Here is a 19,208-nt window from a genome sequence, read left to right on the forward strand (position 1 = left end):
GGAATGAGTTTCTAAAGGTAACTATTTTATTACATATGTTTCTATAGAATCTTCACAATTACATTTCTTCTAAACGAGTGGTTTGAAACAGCATCTCTTACAGTCTTTATAATACTGGACCTCAATTATTTGCAATGTACCATATGGAAACACAGACAAAGCAAATCACTTCTCCTTAAAGAAACCATTAGAATATTATAGGTGATCACATATGGAAAAATTAACAATAAATCAATTGCATGTGACACAAGAAATGCAAAAAGCTTCCAAAAAATGCAGAAAGAAAGCAGCCTATAAAAAAGTTCACAAGTCACAGAATGGTGGAGATTGGAAGGCTCCCCTGCAGGTCATCTGGTCCAACCCACCTGCTCAAGCAGGGCCACCTAAATCACAGTGCACAGGATGGGCAGGTTGTCCAGATGGCTCCTCCACAGATAGTGACTCCACAACCTTAATGGGAAATTTCTCTTTCTGCTAGATCACTCACAGCAAAAATGTGTTTCCTGATGTTCATAGGTTTTCAGTTCCCTGTCTCAGTTCACACCCACTGCCTCTGGTCCTGCCACGTGGCACCACTGAGACGAGCCTGACTTTGTCTTCCGTACATCCTCCCTTCAGGCATGGGTAAGATCCCCCCCTGCACCTCCTCTTCTCCAGGCTGAACAGTCCCAGTTCTCTGTCATTCCTACAGCAGATGCTCCAGTCCCTTAATCAGTTTAGTGGCTCTTCTTCATGTCTCTCTTGCACTGAGGAACCCAGAACTACCTGTACAGCAGGGGTGGCCTCATCAGTGCTGAGTGGAAGGGAAGGACCACCTCCCCTTCACCTGTTGGCAACATTCTCCCAGTGCACCCCAGGACACCAGCACCCACCATGCAGCAAGGGCATGGTGCTAGCTCACATTCAACTTCATGTCCACCAGGACCCCCAGGTTCCTTTCTGCAAAGCTGGCCAGTTCCCAACATAATAGGTTTTAATAAACAGTGTGGTCTGAACTTGGAGACTGAGCCTCTTTTTGAACTCCAGGCAAAATTCCATCCTGTATCCAGCTAAAGGCCATGGTGACTGACACAGGGCACATTCTGGATGTTGTTGTATATCACACCGTGGCTGATACCATTAGTGACACACCATGAGTGATCCTGAACAAAATGGTGAGGCTGTGAATGATGACAGTTTAATCCAATTTCTTCCTGATTAATAATCTATTGGAAATCTTGGAGAAGGCTAAGAAGCAAACTCAAATTATAACTAATGTGTTCCAACTGAATACCTCATATTCCATCTAAGTTCTTTGGCACAAGGAAAAAGAATGACATTTTCCATTTTTTACCTTCCTCTCCAAGAGGCCTTCTGATTTTTCAAAAGCAATAGAAACTGAACAAGGAAGATACCCATGACATTCTCCCAAATCTTAACAATAAACCCAGTTCACATAGGCTTCCAAGATAAGGATCCACTCACAGCAGAGTATCTGCTCTGAAGTCTTGCATCACCACTGAACCCCAAAGGCCTCTCAAAATCACCTCCTCAGCAGTGAGCATTAAATATAGTCATGAGCTCTGCTGAGTCCCAGGGGACTGGGTTCACACTGCTGTCCTCTCTGAAGCTTAACTGACAATACCAAAATGAAACATCACTTTGACTGTAAAAGTCTACATCATTTCTGCCCCACCTGTGGGTGAATGAACTGATTAGTGATGGGAAAAAACCTACCAGAGCATCTCATAACACTGTCTAAATTGATTAAGACAGAACTTTAAGGATTCTTGTGTTCCATGACAGTATTTGTTCAAATATGATAGAATTTTCTTTCATAACATTTTTTTTACTTCTGAAGAAACATTTTATTGAATATCATAGTTTTGTGTTGTTGAATATCATCACAAACATAGTGTGAGCCCATTGTCTATGTCCATATAAAATGCATGACTAAGCATTCTCTCCACACCACTGAAAAAAAACTGTTCTTAAGATATAAAAAAATATATGCAGTCTAACTCATAACTGCTTAGGTATACTGCAAACTTACTTTTAAAGATAAAAATACTATTTTTTTACTGATTTGAACAGAAAAAAAGTCCTGAAGTGCTACAGCATATCTTTTTGAAGGGCTAGCAAATTAGGCATTTCTCTTCATCTTCTCTGAGCTTCTGTAATGATTTGATGATGGCCAGACAAATCACATTTAAATGAGCCATACCAGGGTAATAAGTAACTAAGCAAGTGGGAAAATAAACAACCACTCAAGTATTTCTCCAGATGCTGTCCTCTAGTTTCTGGAATTCTGTGCATCTCGAAGGTCATCAGGAGGTGCCTCTAACAAACATCCTGTTTGTATCTGCTTCCTCTCTGTGCATGAAGAGCTAAAATAAATCATCACTGCTTTTTTCTTTATTCTTTTAAACAAAAAAAACTTCTTTCCCTCCAAACCAAGCAAACCTGCAGTCATGAGAGACTTCCCACATCTGAACAAGCCAGGACACAGTAAGAATGATAATGGATTTGACAAATGGAACTGGCATCACTCTTTGCATGGATAAGCTAAAAAACCTTCTTTTGAGCAAGCACAGATTGCTATTTTAACTGTAAAACTGCATCAGTAACTGGCATCGACAAAGGCGAGCAGGTAGGAGATCATTTAATCAATCTGTTTAGAAGGCCAATAAATAGATGAAAGCTCCAAACCCACACTCTGAGTGGCCTCTGCCAGTGTCTGCCAGCACCAGCAGCCCCCAGCAGCCTGCAGGTGCTCCCCCATCCCTGCCCACGCCTCTCAGGACAGGAGCTCCCACCCTGGCTGTGCTTCCACAGCTGACTCAGCAGCTGGCAAGACTTCAGAACATCCTTGCCACCACGCACAAGGTGACAACACCAGCTGAAGAACAGGACAAACAGCATAAAGGCATACAGTGAATGCAGATAAGCACACCAAGACCAAGCTATAAATGAAAAGAGGCACAAACAGGAAAGCAAAAAGAGGAAATCAAAGAAGCATATCTGTGCCTAAGAGCTAACCAACAGCTACGGGCACTGTTCTTGAACTGTGATACAGCTTTTGTCACCATATTGGTTAAAAAGAAATAATTAAAATGAAAACAAAAATTGTTATAATAAGAGGACCACCAGTTACAAAAGATAAAGAAAAGGATGAACATTTTGGTCCCATGGGGGGGTGGGATAGATGTGTGCATAGGTAGTTTTCAAAAAAAAAAAGAAAAAAAACTGAACAACAAAACTTAATAGAACTTCCAGAAAAAGTAACAAGTGAAGATCTTCTTTCTCTGTCAGAAAGCAACAATAACTGTTAAAGGAGAGATAAAGATAAAAACAATTAATGATTAAGCTCTCTACAAATTTTAACATGTTCTCCTTCTAACAATACAGAAAGGAAAAATTCTTCATCTGAAACAGTATTAAGAAAAATAAGCCGAAATACACATCCTCTGCACTACTTCTTACAACATTCTTGGCATAATGAAAAGTCTTCCAGATCTCAAGGCTGAAGGGCATATCTGACCTAACTAATCACAGCAAGTGACCTCAGACAATTCCTTCAGTGTTGAATTTTCAATACAGATGAGAGAAAGCAAGTCCAAGAACAGCACAAAGCCACCCTCAGGTGCAGTTTCAGTATCACCATGCCCGACTCTCAATGTGCATCTCAGTGGAGAAAAAGGAAGGTAAAGATCCATTTTAAAAAATAGTGCTGAGTGTGATTGTGTACAATAATAATCCACTGGCAACAAGAAGTTTACCCTCCCTAAAATAAATAGGAAGATACCTCAAGCACATATGTATGGAAAAACACCTTTTTGTATACGTGAGCTATCAAAGAAGTTCACATGCAAAGAAAAGCCCTGCTGAGCACATGGCAATAAGAAAAATATTTTAAACCACTGGATTTCCTGGGTTGGCACATCAGTGAACATTTTCCAAAGTTAGTAATGGTTTTATTTCTCAATACTTAAGAAGGTGAACCCCTGGATTCTACCAAAAAAATTAATTCAAGTGAAGTAATAACCTCAGACAGCCCCAAACACAATCAATTCCAGTTGTTACTTAGAATTGGTTATAATGCATTATGTGTTCTCTCAGCAATCCTGCTTCCATTACTTATCACTGTTTTCAGTAGCATTCACATTTATTTTTACTTATCAAATTACTGCCAATATTTCATATTTAAATAACCTGTAATATTTAAGTTTGAATTTTAAACCTGATAAGGAGAATTTCCATACCTGAAATGAACATAAGAAGTACTAGCAGGACTCTGACTCAACTGGCTTAGAAGTAGAAAAGCTGGAAGTGGAAAAATATAAATTCCAGAATATATAGAAAAAGTGGTGTAATCTAATAACAATTTCATTAAGCAAAACGACAAAATGACATTGTTTTCTGTACACAAAATCCATTTTGCTTGAACAAGCCTGTAATCTCCTATTTCTTATCCCTTCCAAATAATTAACAAGATATGTCAATTGACTCAGAACTTTGATTACTGTGGATGAGATCCTCCAAATATATGGCTGTCAGCAATATTGTGACATACAGCAGATGAGGCATTATACATGTAGAATTTCTCAGGAAAGTTAAAATGTAGACTGATAATTTTCATTTAGATCTCTTTATGAGAAACAGATTTAGATATAGTCATATGTATGTTCGTAATGTGGCTTTGAAGAAAAAAAGAACAAAAGCAATAATATCTAAGTACAGAGTAGATGGAAGAGACAGACTATCAGGGAAGTGACATGATTATTTCTTGCCTCACAGTCTGGAGATTGCCCACAAGGCCAAGAACAAGAAGATATGGATCCCATATATAGCATATTGTGCTTTGTTACTCTATTTAATCTGTTAACAAATTACTATATCCCATATGTCCCAAGAAATTCAACAGCAGGATTCACACGTAAGCATATTTATTGAAATAATAATACCTTATATTAAGACTCCATATTCCTGGAATGCATACACCATCTCATCTGATGAGCAGAAACATCCCAAAATACATATGCACAAGTGAGAGAAGTAGGTCTGGAAATTCATCTTCATTTTGCAGTGTTTCTCTGATAGCTAAAACACTTGCCTGCAGATCACAAGAGAACTATATATGTCAGCATTTTGGCCAAATCCTCACCAGTCACTGCTGCAGACATGGATTCAGACCAAGTTCTGCTCCTTTGCTCCATCCATTTTCAAAGTTAAGCAAAGGACACAGGCATATTAACTAGTCACAAGAATCCTTCTTCTATCCAGTTTCTATAGAAGAAAAGGCAGAGAAAGGAGAGTAAGGAGGTTCACACTTGACTTAACCATTTTCTTATGTCATGGAAACACTACACACTTTCTAAAAAGGATGTACTCTCACCAAACACACCAGGCAGTAGAACACACAACTGAACATGCTGAAGCAAAAATTGAAACCACTGCCACTCCACAAATTTAAGGGATGTGCCAAGATTAAGGCTCTTCCTCAGCTACAAGAGAGAGTTCTCAAACTTTAATCTCCTAAAGGCCAGGTCTATCCCCCAACATTAAGAACAATTCCTGTATTGAATGGGTAGAGTCACTGACAAGTAAATCTCAAAACCTTCCACATGATCTCAGGTTTTGCTTCAAAGCCTTGAAATTGCCAAAAGAAAGCAGCTATTTCATAGTCAGTTTTTCTTCGCGGCTTTCCTGCCACTTCTTAGTTACTTCCCAGCTTGCATTGTGGTCACCTAGATCTGTTTCTGAAGTGTCTCACATTTTCCAGAACCTGATTTATTTCCATGTGCAATATAGCACAGGGAAATGACAGGAATCCCTGATCACCATATTATTCTAATAAATATTAGAAATGCTCTGAGAAATTGTGCAAAGCTGCCCAGGAGTTGGGCTTTTTTTAAGCCACCAGAAGGCACATCTGTCCCACAGCTGATGCAATAAGAAGCTTTGCAGAATGGCAGTATTTGCTCTCTTCCACTCATGCCCTTCATTCTCAGACTCATCTGAAACACCATTGCTAATAATATTGTCAATCTAGAGAAAACAATCTTTCCCTTAAAGCAGATGAGAACAACTTTCTAAGACCTGAAATGCTGGCACTATTCTGCTACAGATGCACACATTAGCATCACACAGCAGTCCTAAGAGGTAGGACACAATTTGTATTCATATTTTGTTGGAATGGCCTCAAAGAGGTGCAGAGACCAGTAAATCTGTTGGGCAAGCTGATGTCTAAGCCATCTGCTGCTGGGGAACCACTGGACCAACACCAGATCCTCAGAAGTGTAAGCAAACAGGACTGGGGAAAAGAAGACATAGAATTAGGAGCTGTAGGAACACAAACCATCTCCTGAGAAATCTCTGTCATGTACAGGCTCAGGAGACAACATCATCCCCACCCATCTTCCCTCCCAAAGGTAGCAGTCTGGAAGGATCTTTATCAGACACACAAAGACCTTTCTAACCCAAGAAGGTGATCCTCCTGCAGGAGGCATCAGATTACACTATCATGCTTTTACTTCCTTCTTGTCACCAAAAAGATATTTACCTGTGTCATGCATCAAGTAACACTTCAAAAGCAGCAACTTCCAATACCAAGTCGTCTTCTGCCTGGAATTATGTTTCCTTTCATTTGCTCTATGACAATACATCTGAACAGACACATTTTTCCAGACACTTGAACCAACTTTGTACACATTTGGCAAAGTAACCTAACTACTAGATGAAGTCTTTCTGACTCAGTTCCCTGGTATTATTGAGAAAATGCTCTGAAACCTATATTTCTGGCATTTTTTTCCAAATTCAATTTTAAGGGTTTTTTATCTTTCTGTCATAGAAAAGCTTCTCTCTCAAGCTACTTACTAAAAATAAAACAGTAAAAAATGCAGAAAAGTTATTTAGTTTATTATGTGCCACCTGCATTATGGCATTCAAATACCTCTTGTTCATGCTTTACAAAACTTTACTTTTTCCAACTACACCCTTTCCTTTAACTGTTCAAAGTCAAAATAATCGCTAAGCAAAAGCTCTGGTTCAGAGATAGGTATCCTTTAAACCAAGACATTTTTCAAGCTAACATCCCACAGAGGGAGTAGACTTTTTATTTGGGGTGAGAGAGACTGTGAGAGCAAGCACATTACAGCATCAAGAAGTATCTTGGCAGAACTCCCTCCCCTTTCATACACTTCCACTTCAAAAACACAGAAGTTGTTCCATGAGTGAAATAAATTAAATTTGGCTTCCTCAGAGTTGGAGACTCTAAATGTAGTAAGGAGTAGATGAATACTAAGGATTTTGCTGAAGTCAGAGTATTCATAACACCTCCAACTGCATTCTCATATGCTCACTAGAACTTGCATTTCAGCTTTTCCATCAGAGGAGATTCTTATCTCTACCCCCCAGCCAGCTCACATGCTTTTCCACCAAGCATCTAGGCATCTATGTCAGCCAGCTTCAAAGTTACTGGGTGAAGTCAGACAGCATTACACATGCAGCAGGCACAATCACAGTATCCCAATTTCCTAAGAAAGATGGCCTTAAAAAAAAAAGTGCTCTTGATAGCAGGAAAAATTAGCATAAAAATACAGCTAAACAACAGCAATAAAACTCACTATAAGGAGCATTAATCAACAAAATTCATGTTGAGTCTGAAGATTATTTTATTTTGATTTCATTGTGTCATTGATATTAATTTATTTAGTGTGCACACATATGACTGAAGGTCTTAAAACATGATTTAAGTGCTCAGAGAAACCATCAACAGAAGGACAAGAACCAACAGCTTGCAACTGCTGATAATATTTTAGAAATAAACTGTAATAGCAAGCAGCTAACCAAAGGAATAGGTTACCACCAGCCTTGAGATTACTTTAGACAAACATCAACACTGACTGTTATTCCAACAAATATGCTACAATTTAGCCACTTGTTATTGGCCTTGATCACCTTGCAATGAAAATTAAATTGGTTCCATCATTATATGGCAGAGTGGACTTGTTACTCCAGTTGTCCAAATACATCAAAGCAATCCTGCACAGTTGGAAATTATTAATCTAAACTTTGACAAACTACTGAAGCATAAATAAAATGTTCACTCAATGAACACTTATTTGTTTTCAGACTGCTCTTTTCATGTAGTGCTGCTCCTCAGAGGTGCTCATTTTCTATCATGATATTCAGTGTAGATAATCAGAGCTTCACCTAAAACAACAAAACAGATGCTAACTGCGCCAGAACCTACACTCAGAGAGTGAAACTTCAGTTGCTTTGAAAAACAGGGCAGCTGCTTTGGGAGGGGAGGGTGATTCACAGTTTGCCATTTTCAGAGAATAGATAAGGTACACTTAAGGACACAAGGACAAGGTGACTTACTCAAAAAACTTTGAAAACAGAAAAGAACAGTCCCCTTCTCCCATGATATTCCATGACAGAGGAACCCAATCCACAAACCACTGAAAACACTTGAGAACCTTCCCACTCATTTGAGCACGTACTGACACAGACCTATGTTTCAGTTCCCACAATGTGACCAGTATGACAAAAAGGAAGAGGCTAAAGGTTAAAAAAGAAAAAACAAAACCACACGATTACTGCTTTGAACGAAAGACTATAGAAGAAGTGGTCTGTATCCACTCCTTCATTCATATGAGTCTCTGGAAGATGTCACAAAATCTTAGGAAGGTGAGCAGGCTACCACTAAATCCATTAAATAGATTAATTCAGTGTTCTCATAGACCAAAGCAAAGGTTGGCATCATTTATAGAAAACTGTTTTTTTCATTTAAAATTTAATCAAAGCAACACAAGAGCAGGTATTAAAAACTGAGAAATCCTACACTACTCCTTCATACTATTGTTGTGCTCTCACCTTATGAGTAGGACTAAGTACAGCAGTAAGAGACCTAAAATATTCTACAAATACAAAATATTTTCTAACACATAACTTAATCACAGGATTCACTGCTCATGATTCTTTTGGTCCTAATTTACTGGAGAGATTAGATTCAAAACTGACAGAAGGGAATTATGTGGTACACTTGCCTAGTATGTCTGAAAAGCTCATTTTTAGTAGTTTCTCTTCAAAAGACAGACAACTTCCAGCAGTGTTGTACATTTTTCAGCTACTGCAAGCAATTAAAACAGGTAGAATTAAGAGCCACCGAAGTGCTCAATTTATTCCCCTCAGTCCCTGAGAGACAAAAAAGTAAGCACCTCATGTAGCACCCACAACACACAGAATAAATTTGCACCTATTCAGCTGCAAATGCAGACCTTGCAGCTTTAGAAGGGTCATCTTCCTCTTCATGCCACTTTCTCTCCTCCATCAGAGATTTCAGGTCCCTGTTAGGCACCTTCTGCTCCTGGTGTTCTGATCACAACTTGAAATGCTAAAACATGAGTCCTCCTCCTCTACCTGTCAAGAGCATAAAGTCCCTCTGCAAGTTCATTGCTCCTTGTTCAAACACTGCTTCACATGTCAACCTCCCTTCAGGAAAGGGGAAACAGGCTAAGAAATACACAGCATCTATCAGCAACATAAAAGCATCTTTCCACTAACCATACAAGGAGAGCACATTGCTTCTTAAATGCAATTTCTGTTTCAATAGTTGACTATTTCATTTCTTGTAGTAGGAGGTCCAAAGCCGACAGCTTTGGACAGCTTAGAAAACAACTTCTTCTTTCTTCTCCTTACCTGATATTCCCACTTATTGTCATCTTAACTTTCTTCATAACTGTTTCCCTATTATATCAATACTACATATACAAGCCAGAAGACAAGACTGGCTTTTTTAATATCACACAATGGTCTTAGTGTTTTTCAGGATGGCTCCTAAGACCAATAAGTGCACCCACTCCTCTGCTCACAGATGCTGTCTTCCTTAGAAGTAGGTGTTATTAAATCAAGTACATTAATGTGACCAATGGCTGTTTCATCTTCTGATTTGAAGAATGTTTGAAAAGAAAGGAATTAAGTGATACCTGGTACAGCTCATTCTCTGATTCACACTTTAGGCTAGAAAATCACCAAGAACTGTGTAGAATTTGAAGAGATAATAAGGACAACATAAAATCTCAACACACTTTTCTTTCTTCAATGACAACTAAAACTATGGAACTAGTTGATGCAAATGTCACATCAAGCTCTTCCATATTTACAGGAAATGGAAGAAAATTCTTTTGTGTACCCTTCCCACTAGGTGTCCCTTACTGCCTCTGCAGTAGCTTATTGCAACAATCTGTCAGATTCCATTAAAAACATATTTGAAAGATTATTTCTCCCCCAAGCCCCTTGAATTTAAATAAAAATTTGCTCAAGTTGTCTCCTGTTAAAGCAGAAAACTAGGTTTAAAGAAAATAAATACAACCTGCAGATAAACAATCCTGGGGAAGGGAATGGGACAGAACTTCCATCTTTGTATGACAGTGCTTTTTAATAGATCCTTTTAAATTCTGAGTAAAATTTAATATGAGGTATTACTACTTACTGAGTAGGTTATAGCACAGGTATACCACTGCAGCCTTCAGAAGAAAATACTGAACAGATTTGTAAAGCAAGGATTCAGAGTTTACTAAGCATGTATCTTCACGTATTCATACAGGTATAACTTTTAGGGTGGAATCAAGTTCTATGAGTGTTACAAGAGAAATAGTCAGGACCAAATAGTCAGGACCACTTCATGATAAAACAGAGTTCCTGAAAAGAGAGCCTGACCCCATGACTTTCACTGCAGACCTGAGAGGGGTCAAGGTGAGTTACAGCTTTTGCAACGCATGTCAGAAAATCACGAAACATTTAAATTGTTACTGCTATATTTGAGCATCAGTGTGATCTGTTTAGAAAGAGATAGAGTCTAATTTGATCCAGAATCCAGGACATTACATCATCATTTATTTATTCTAGAATCTGGCATTACACAACAGCTATCTCACTCTATTCAGCCAAGAATTTAAACTTACAGCAGGCAATGAAGAAGAAATGCCAGAAGTGTAACATCAACACATGAAAATACTTCCATTTGCTTCCAGCTATGGTGGCAGAGGGAAGTACAAGGCAAGCATTGACTACAACATGACAATACGTCATCACACCAAGGCCTACACCTCTTCCTGCATCAACTTGCTCTGTGGCATTACTTGCACTGACCTGGAACCCTCAAGCACAAATCATGAGCAGCATACTTTAGAAGTTAACTTGCAAATCACATCACAGATAGGTCAAGGCCCCAAACTGATTAGACTGAATAATCAAGTATCAGCTTTACCAATAGACTAGATGCTGGTTTTGTGCTCTTGGGTTGGGTTTCTTTTTAATTTAATAATAAGCATCTCTCTCAGTTGATATATTCAGCAAGAAGCCAGTGCAGCAGCACTTTACATAAAGTATTCTCTCAGGAGTGATGTTTTTTTCCTGCATGTTACAGTACAGGCCTACAGTTACAGGAATTATCACAAGCAAAGTTCTATCAAGTATTTTCCCTGCATTCAACATTTCTCAGCATTGAACAGTTTTAAATGGCCACTTTTCTTAAGACATCCAGTTGTATTACATAAAAAAAACCCTAAACCTTAAGTGTTCCATGCAGACCCTTTTACTAACACATTGTTCTGGTAGTTATTCAGAAAATTAATATATGTTTGAGCAATAGGCATGTATTAATTCACATGCACATCATAACACTAATATCTGTGGGTTTCTTATAGCATCACTGAGAAATACTAAAGGCATACTTGGACTATGTAAAGTACAAAGACATTTAACCTACCTCATCAAAGCTGCTATCTTCCTTCTTCAAGGCTTTAAAATAAAAAGAAAAAAAGAAATTATTATCTATACTGCATTTCAATGAACACAAACCACTGGAAAATAAAAAAAAAAAAATAAAAAGAAAAGAAAAACACCACAAAAAAACAGGGCATCATTTTCCTGTTATAATAGGAAAGAACAAGCTGGCATGAATAACAATTTTATACTCAAAATCTGAATCTGTAAATGGAATGTAGAGCAGCACAGTGAGTTTCTAAGAAAGTAAATTTACATATTTATGAAAAAATCCTCTCAGGTTAAAGAAAATAAGAGTTTGTAAGGGTGGGTTTGGGTTTTTATTTTAATATCTAGTGAGTGTGAAAACCCTTTATGGAGAGCTTGACTGAATTTCAAAAAGGAAAAGTATAACAAATAGCTAACTATGTATTCAGTTTTTCAAGTACTAACTCTTTATGAAATAGTATGCATTGTAACATGCCTTTTTCCTTTTTTTTTTTTTTTTTTGCAATTTTTAGTATGACTTGCACTAAAGCAGAAAAGAGCTCTTTCTTACACTGTTAACAAGTAATTAATCAACAAACATGAGAGAAAAAAGTGCAGAAAATATGTGAACTGGTAAGAAAATGAAGACAGGAATAGTTCTGCAGTTGTAGCAAAGATTAAGCTGATGGAAAGCTTTCCTTTAGCATACTGGACTTCTTTGCTGAAATATGAAGAAAATTAATTTCTCCAAATCTGCACTGAACTGTGCCAGTCCAAAGGTACGAGCCTGGTTCTTTTTCTCAAGCAGACCCCGAAGTACTGCACTCCATGCACTGCACGCCATGACCTGAAGGTGCTCTCTGTTTCCCTCCCTTGAAGAGCTAAAATTAGATGAACCATTGCATTGGTGATGGCACTGGTTCTTTTCAGTTTAAACCACAAAGGTCTTCCGTTTGAAGGAGGTCATCTGAACAACCATGCTGCTCGTGCAGTGCTGCAACAGAAGGGTCCCTCCTCATCATTTAAGCACTATAATGTTTCTTACACTCCTGCATATTTCTGCAGGAGATAAATATTTAAGCACCTAGCATGGTTGAGGATCTTGACTCCAGTTGTTCTTTTCTCTTTCAGATGCTCCTTCTGCCTTCAAATCACTAGTAATTTCTAAACATCTTCCAAATCTTGTCTTCAGAAGCAACTGTTACCACGTTCAAAAACAAGAACAACCAGAAAAAAAAAACCACCAAAACATAGCAAAAAAAGAAACCCTGAAAACCCCCAAAACAAAACAAAAAAAAAGGCAAACAAAACAAAAAAGCAAAATAAAAACAAACAAAAACCACACAATAAACAAAAAAAAAAACAAAAGCAATGGCAAAAGTGTAGAAGCTGTATCAGAGGCGGTACAAAGGCAGGAGCACGTGTGCAAATGGTGCTGCACCTCCAGAATCTCCACCATGGGCAGGGAACCCCCAATCTGTGGAACACTTTTTCAGAACATGCTTCTAATCTTCCCAATTACCATTCAGGTCACAGTGACATACAAGCTATAAATTAGTAAATTGCACACCTTAAGCTGTGCTGACAAGCTCTTTACCAAAACAGAAGATTTTCACATGACCAGGACACTACAGGAATAGCCAAACAGATAGCTATACGAAATTCACAACATAACAGAACAAGAAGAAATGGGAATCTGTGGTCCATTGCATATATTTGGCTTGTCTTAGGTTCTACCTTTGACTAAAAAGAGGGCTTTTAAGAATCACAAAAAGAGTATGACAATTCTGGCCATCCATTTAAAGAGATTCTGTTTAATAATAATATCAGTCTCAACCAATTCACTACATAGCATCTCTCAAAGAAGACACCAAAGCAGCATATTTTATAGAACAAACTATATTAAAAATACCTCTTTCACCTTGATGCAATCTTTTCCTTTTTAAACTGTTAAAAAAAAAGTTCTGCTGAACTTAAGAAAAAAATAACTGTTTACAAATGAACTTCTCATTATCTCAGGTATGTAAGCTATGTGGATGTATATCAGAGGAGATTAGTGGAGATAACCTTTGTATCAGTGAGGAGCTAGTAACAAAGCCCAGGGATGCTCAGAAAGGCCAGTTGCTTTCAGCACACTGTGATAAATCTCAGCAATGTTTTCTCTCTTTCTTTCTTCCTTTCCTCCTTCCTTTCTTTGTAACCTGGTGTTAGTTTTTGACTAAAGAAACTCCTAAGAAAACAGATGTTAAATGGCATGAGCTGAAGTGATGTCAAATGTGATTCTGGTACTATATGAGCTTCAACAAATGGATAGCTAAGAACTCTTCACATGATTAAGAGATGACCATTGCTTTTATTAAATTATTCACTAATAATTTAATTACATAATTATCAAAGGGCAAAACTAAGAACCAAACCTAATAAAGGTTTAAATGCTAAATTAAACAGTGAGTCAACTGAATCTCTAGAAGCTGCTTAACATATAGCTGTGATGTGTTCACTTGTACGGTCAACACAGCCTCTAAGCAAGGAAACCAAATTTTTTAAACTAATATGGATGTTCATATAAAAATGAATAGGCTGGCAGAAACTTACGAATGAAAATAATTATGTCTATTGTTTCAGATTCTTAGCAATATAAGTTATTTATTATAAGATAACTTTTAAGAGAGAGACACCTTGAAACACCAGAAAATTTCTGCCAGGAGAAAGGGTACCTAAGCCACAAAGATAGTTAATTTCTCTAGAACTGGAAGCATGCAATTTCTGCAGCAAAGAGACACCCTGTAGCACCACAGACCACACACATTCCCCCCAGCACACCACAGCACTGTATCATCCTCTGCCAGATTTGCACATAATGGAACAAAGTGAATGCTCAGAAAAAGGCTCACTGAGTGGGCAATTTCACACATCACAATTTCAACTCAGCAAAATAAACATTTTAAGTATTAGGTACTCTAAGAACTACAGGACCAAGCCCAGTTTTGTTTGATGAGCCAAATCTTCATCACCCTGTTCCAGGAAAGCTGGTGGATGCAAAGCATCAGTTCACAGTTAAGAAAAAGGGTCAAGTCTTCCTGAGGCTGCTGTTGGTACCCTTTGGGCCTCTGCTGTGCCCGAGGAACAACTACACTATCTACAGATGGTGGGGAAATAGTTACAAACGTTACCTAACATACTTAAGTGCACTGAAAAAAATAATAAATTAATTGCAGCTACAGCTTCTCAAATTGAGGATTACTTGGTGGGGAGAAGTGGGTCTGAAATGCAGTTTATTGTGTGTTAACCTGCAGGCTCTAACAAAAAAAAGCTCACTGCCAATGACAGTCAGGATACATCTCCATCACTCTTATCCAAGAGTCTAACATAAACTTGCGTATCTGAATGTGGTACTAAAGTTTGGAAGAATTGCATTTGGATGACAGAATACTGCCAACACTGGGGGAAGGTGTAACAGTGCTTTATCATTTCAAGAATGGTCATCAGATCTTTCCTACTGCAACACATGAAGGTTTAACTCACTAATTATTTGATTCAAACACCACAGTACTCTCACATCATTTATATGACTATGCTCATGATACTATGTTCTGTACTTAAACCTGCAAAAACACAGACATGGAAGCAGAACAGAAGAAGTTAATACATCATCACTCTTTTACAGGATCACAGAATGGTTTGGGTTGGAGGAGACCTTCAAGATAATCCCAGCTCCCCTGTTATGGGCAGGGACAACTTCCACTAGACCAAGTTGCTCAAAGCCCCATCCAACCTGGCCTTTACCACTGTCAGGAATTTATTATTTACACAAATCACAACTGAACAGATGATTGAAAAAGTTACAAATTAAATGCATATTTAATTTGCATTTTGCTAACCATACCAAGCAACCAGCACCTACAAAGAGAGATCTAAAATCCAAATGTCAAATATCCAGAAAGTCTTTTTCCAGTGAGGTTTTTGTTTTCTCTCCTTCACATCAATATAAGAGTTAAGTACAGCACATGTTTTAACCAAGGATTTCCTGGTATGCAAGTTTAGAATTTATTTGCTTGGGCTTATCTGTGCCTCTGGTATCAGAGAGTGGACTATCTTCAAACCTCACACAGATAAATTAGAAGTGCAGTTACCAGAATGATGATCAATATATTTGAGCATCTACAAACTTGCTGTCAGCAGCTGTGTTTTAATCACAAAACAACCACCAGCAAACAAACAAACCAACTGCATACCAGACCACACTCCTACACTTCTGTGCATATACACACAGAACTGAAGGAGCTTTTAGACATAAATATCCCTGTATCTAAAACCAGGGCAGAGCTCCCAAGGAAACTAAAAGCTTGTTTAATTTGTGCAAAATGACAAGAAGAGATGATCACCCAACCGAGCCAAATAAAACATGCAGAAATTACCAGCCAGAGGGGCCTTGATCCCTAAAAGGCATTAACAGGACTGTCACTGTTACAACAAAGCAGCATCCTCATTCAAAACATTTTCTTTGTTAATGACTTCCACCATTAGTAAATCCCTTTCAGAGTTCTGTGGAAGAGTGTCTCTCTGTGTTTATACACGCACAGAGACATTTAACAGACCAAACACCTGACTGCTTATTTTCCTTCTAATCAAAGAAAGTTAAATGCATTTTACAGGTTTAAGACTGATGATAGGTGAAGGCTGTTTTCATACGGGGACAGAGAGATTTTTAGCAGTGATTGATATTTGCTTTACAGCTGTAACTTTGCATTTCCCCTTGAAACTCTCTGGTGTACAAGTAAGAATCAGCTTTTGTCAGTCATTTTCATCCTGGAGTAGAACAATAAAAATACCTGATTTCAAAGACAATCATCCTCTTAAAAGCTTGCAGTGCTTGAATGCATACACAGCAGGTGAAAAATTAAAATGCCCAAGAGTGCCGGCACGGATCCTAGGTAGGGTTTCTGGGGGAGAACCAGAGGCCACAGCTCCTGGCTGCGGCACAGGCACTTCACACCCTCTCACTGGGACAAAGCAGCTCTGCAGGCTGACCCAGACCGGCTGTAAGGGAAGCCCTCCCAAATGGACAGTGCAGGGTAAGGACCGTGGAAGGACCCACACAGAAGGTGTGCGAGCACAGGGGTGCTGCATCCGCTCTCGTGTGCCACAGCACCTCCTCCCGCCGCTCCATCCCACCAGCTCGGGGATACTTCACACCTCCTCTGAGGTACCTTCTCTCCCTGCTCAGCTGCGCGTTGATGATGTCAGTGGGAACTAATGCTTTAAACAGTAAATTAAGCAACATAATGTGCCAAAGACTAAGAGAAACATCAGCCCAAGCAGACCAGAACTCTTTGGCATTGTTCTTAATAACAAATTCAACTGCGAAATAAACTGGTGTCAAAACCAAACACGGTGTGGTGGCACCGGGATGTAGCACGCTTGGCAGTGGCATTCAGATGACGCTACCTCAGGATGCTTTATGTCAGTGACAGAGCGACAAGGCTTCACAGTACATGACAGACAGACTTCTTTTGTCTGGGCCGCTATTACCTACTTCAGCATCTCACACCTCGACTAAAAACAACCTGCAGCCCGTACCAAAAATAAATTAGCAGACCTGCAACAAAATGAGAATAACCGACTGCTTTCCGTTGAGGTTTCTCTTTAACAGAAGGGGCACGAGAGCCAACTCTCATTTACAGTTTGTTCTTCCCAGCCGATTTTGGGCTAACTCCATCACAGACCCATGCAGCACCGCTGGGGCTACCGGAGTTTTATTTCCCGAGCTTTCTTCCCAAGAAACGTTTTTCGGGGACGGCGCCGTGGCGGGTGTTTCCAGCCCGGCAGGGCTGAGCCCACCGCCCCCCGTCCCCTCCCTGCCGGGACCCCCGGGGGCCGGGCAGAGCCGTGGGGCGCGGGCCCGGGACTCACCTATTCGGCCGAAGCTCTCCGATAAAGTTCTCCGCAACTTTTTCATCCTGCTGATTTTCTCGGCGGACTGCGAGTCGATCATGTCACACATCGCGGGGCGGCCCCGCGCTCCCGCCAGCCGCCGGCCCGCCGCCCTGGCTGCGGGGCAGGCGCGGCCGCTCCGGCCCGGGGCTGTCCCCGCGCCCCCAGGAGCCCCGGGCGCCGCGGGACGGCCCCGGCCCCGCCCGCCGGGAGCCCTACACCGCGGCCGCCCGGCTCATAGCCCCGCGCCGCCCTGGCCCGGCTGCCCGGCACGGCCGGACGTGGCGGGCAGGGCGGGGGCCACGGCAGCGCCGAGGGCAGATGGAGGAGCGAAAGCAAAGTCCGGCCGGGGGCTGCGGGCGCCGGCGGCGGGAGGGAGGGAGGGCGTGAGGAAGGGAGGGAGGGTGCGCTGAGAGAAAGGAGGAGGAGGAGCCTGGGCGGGCCGGGGAGCCCCGGGGAGGAAGGGCGGCGGCGGCGGGGGCGTGGGGGGGCAGGCGGGGAGCGCCGGGCCGGGCCGAGGGATGCGCTGTCCCGGGCGCGGGAGCGGTGCGGCGGTTCCCGTCGGGAGCGCTCCGGGCGGGGCGCAGCGGACACACCGAGCCCGCCCGGGGCTGCCCGCGCCCCGCTGCCGCTCCGCGTCTCTGCGGACGCGCTGCGGTACCGGGGGGCCGGGGCTGGCCGGGGGTCGGCGGCGGAAAGAGGCACCGGCCCCCAGAGCGGCGGGGGTGCGGCGCTGCCCCCGCTGCTGCGGTGGGGCGCGGGGAAGGGGCGCCTCGTCCGCCGACAGCACCCGGCCCGGCGGGCTGGAACTTGGGGTCCTCTCCGCGCGCATCTCCAGGCACAGCCAGATAAATATGCCTTCAAGTGCCTTAGACTGCAACTTAATGAGTGTTGGGAGCTTTTGGGCTCGTTAACTCAATCGAAGCAACATTACTGAAATATAAATCAGTCTGACACATAAAAATGGATGGTCATGTCTAGTCTAAAGTATCAAGTAGGTACTTTTCAAGAACAATATGTTAGGTAAGATTTTAAAGCCCAGGTCTTTGTGGCTCAAGTTGGTATTTTAATGCATGTTATCTGGTTAAAATGAACTTGGGTTTTAATGAGGCCACCGAACACAATTTACTAGGATTAGATGGTGTCTAAGCTCAGTTTCAGGAGCACATTTTTCTAGGCAAGTGTTTAGGTGAATTGGGTTCAAGCCATCTGCAACTCTGTGCTCTGGGGTTGGGATTGAGCTTTTCTATTATAATGCAGTAGGGATGGAGAGTATACAGCATCTTGAGGTGGAAATCTATTGCAATTCTCTGCTTTAATGTACTATATGTAGAATAAGCATGTATCTCTTGTGGCGTACAAGATAATGGGAACTTGTCCTGCCGTATAGCAGTACAGTAGTGCTGGTAAAATGTCTTATGCATAACACCTGAATGTACCGACAGTTTGATAAAAAGGTTTTCGGAAGTGTGAATCCTCTTGACCCTGCTAGCATCTTGGAAACAGGAGCTAAAATGGCATTTTCAATGTTGTCT

General features: G+C 40.8%; 1 protein-coding gene across 2 annotated transcripts in view; it reads right to left on the reverse strand.

Annotated features, from left to right (window-relative positions):
- The window catches only part of CDK14 (cyclin dependent kinase 14), a 472,565-nt gene extending 454,766 nt beyond the window's left edge, over positions 1 to 17,799 (reverse strand). Inside the window, exons 1-2 of one of the 2 annotated variants that reach the window (XM_077788157.1) lie at positions 17,653 to 17,799; positions 11,756 to 11,787 (exon numbers count right to left, since the gene is read on the reverse strand). In XM_077788157.1, the coding sequence (XP_077644283.1) occupies positions 11,756 to 11,787; positions 17,653 to 17,743 (123 nt within the window). In that variant the 5' untranslated portion in view covers positions 17,744 to 17,799. The remainder of the gene's footprint in view (positions 1 to 11,755; positions 11,788 to 17,652) is intronic. The other variant, XM_077788154.1, reaches the window with a different exon arrangement.
- Positions 17,800 to 19,208: the final 1,409 nt, after the last annotated feature.

Source organism: Lonchura striata, chromosome 1 (genome assembly GCF_046129695.1).
Source record: "Lonchura striata isolate bLonStr1 chromosome 1, bLonStr1.mat, whole genome shotgun sequence".
NCBI lineage: Eukaryota > Metazoa > Chordata > Aves > Passeriformes > Estrildidae > Lonchura > Lonchura striata.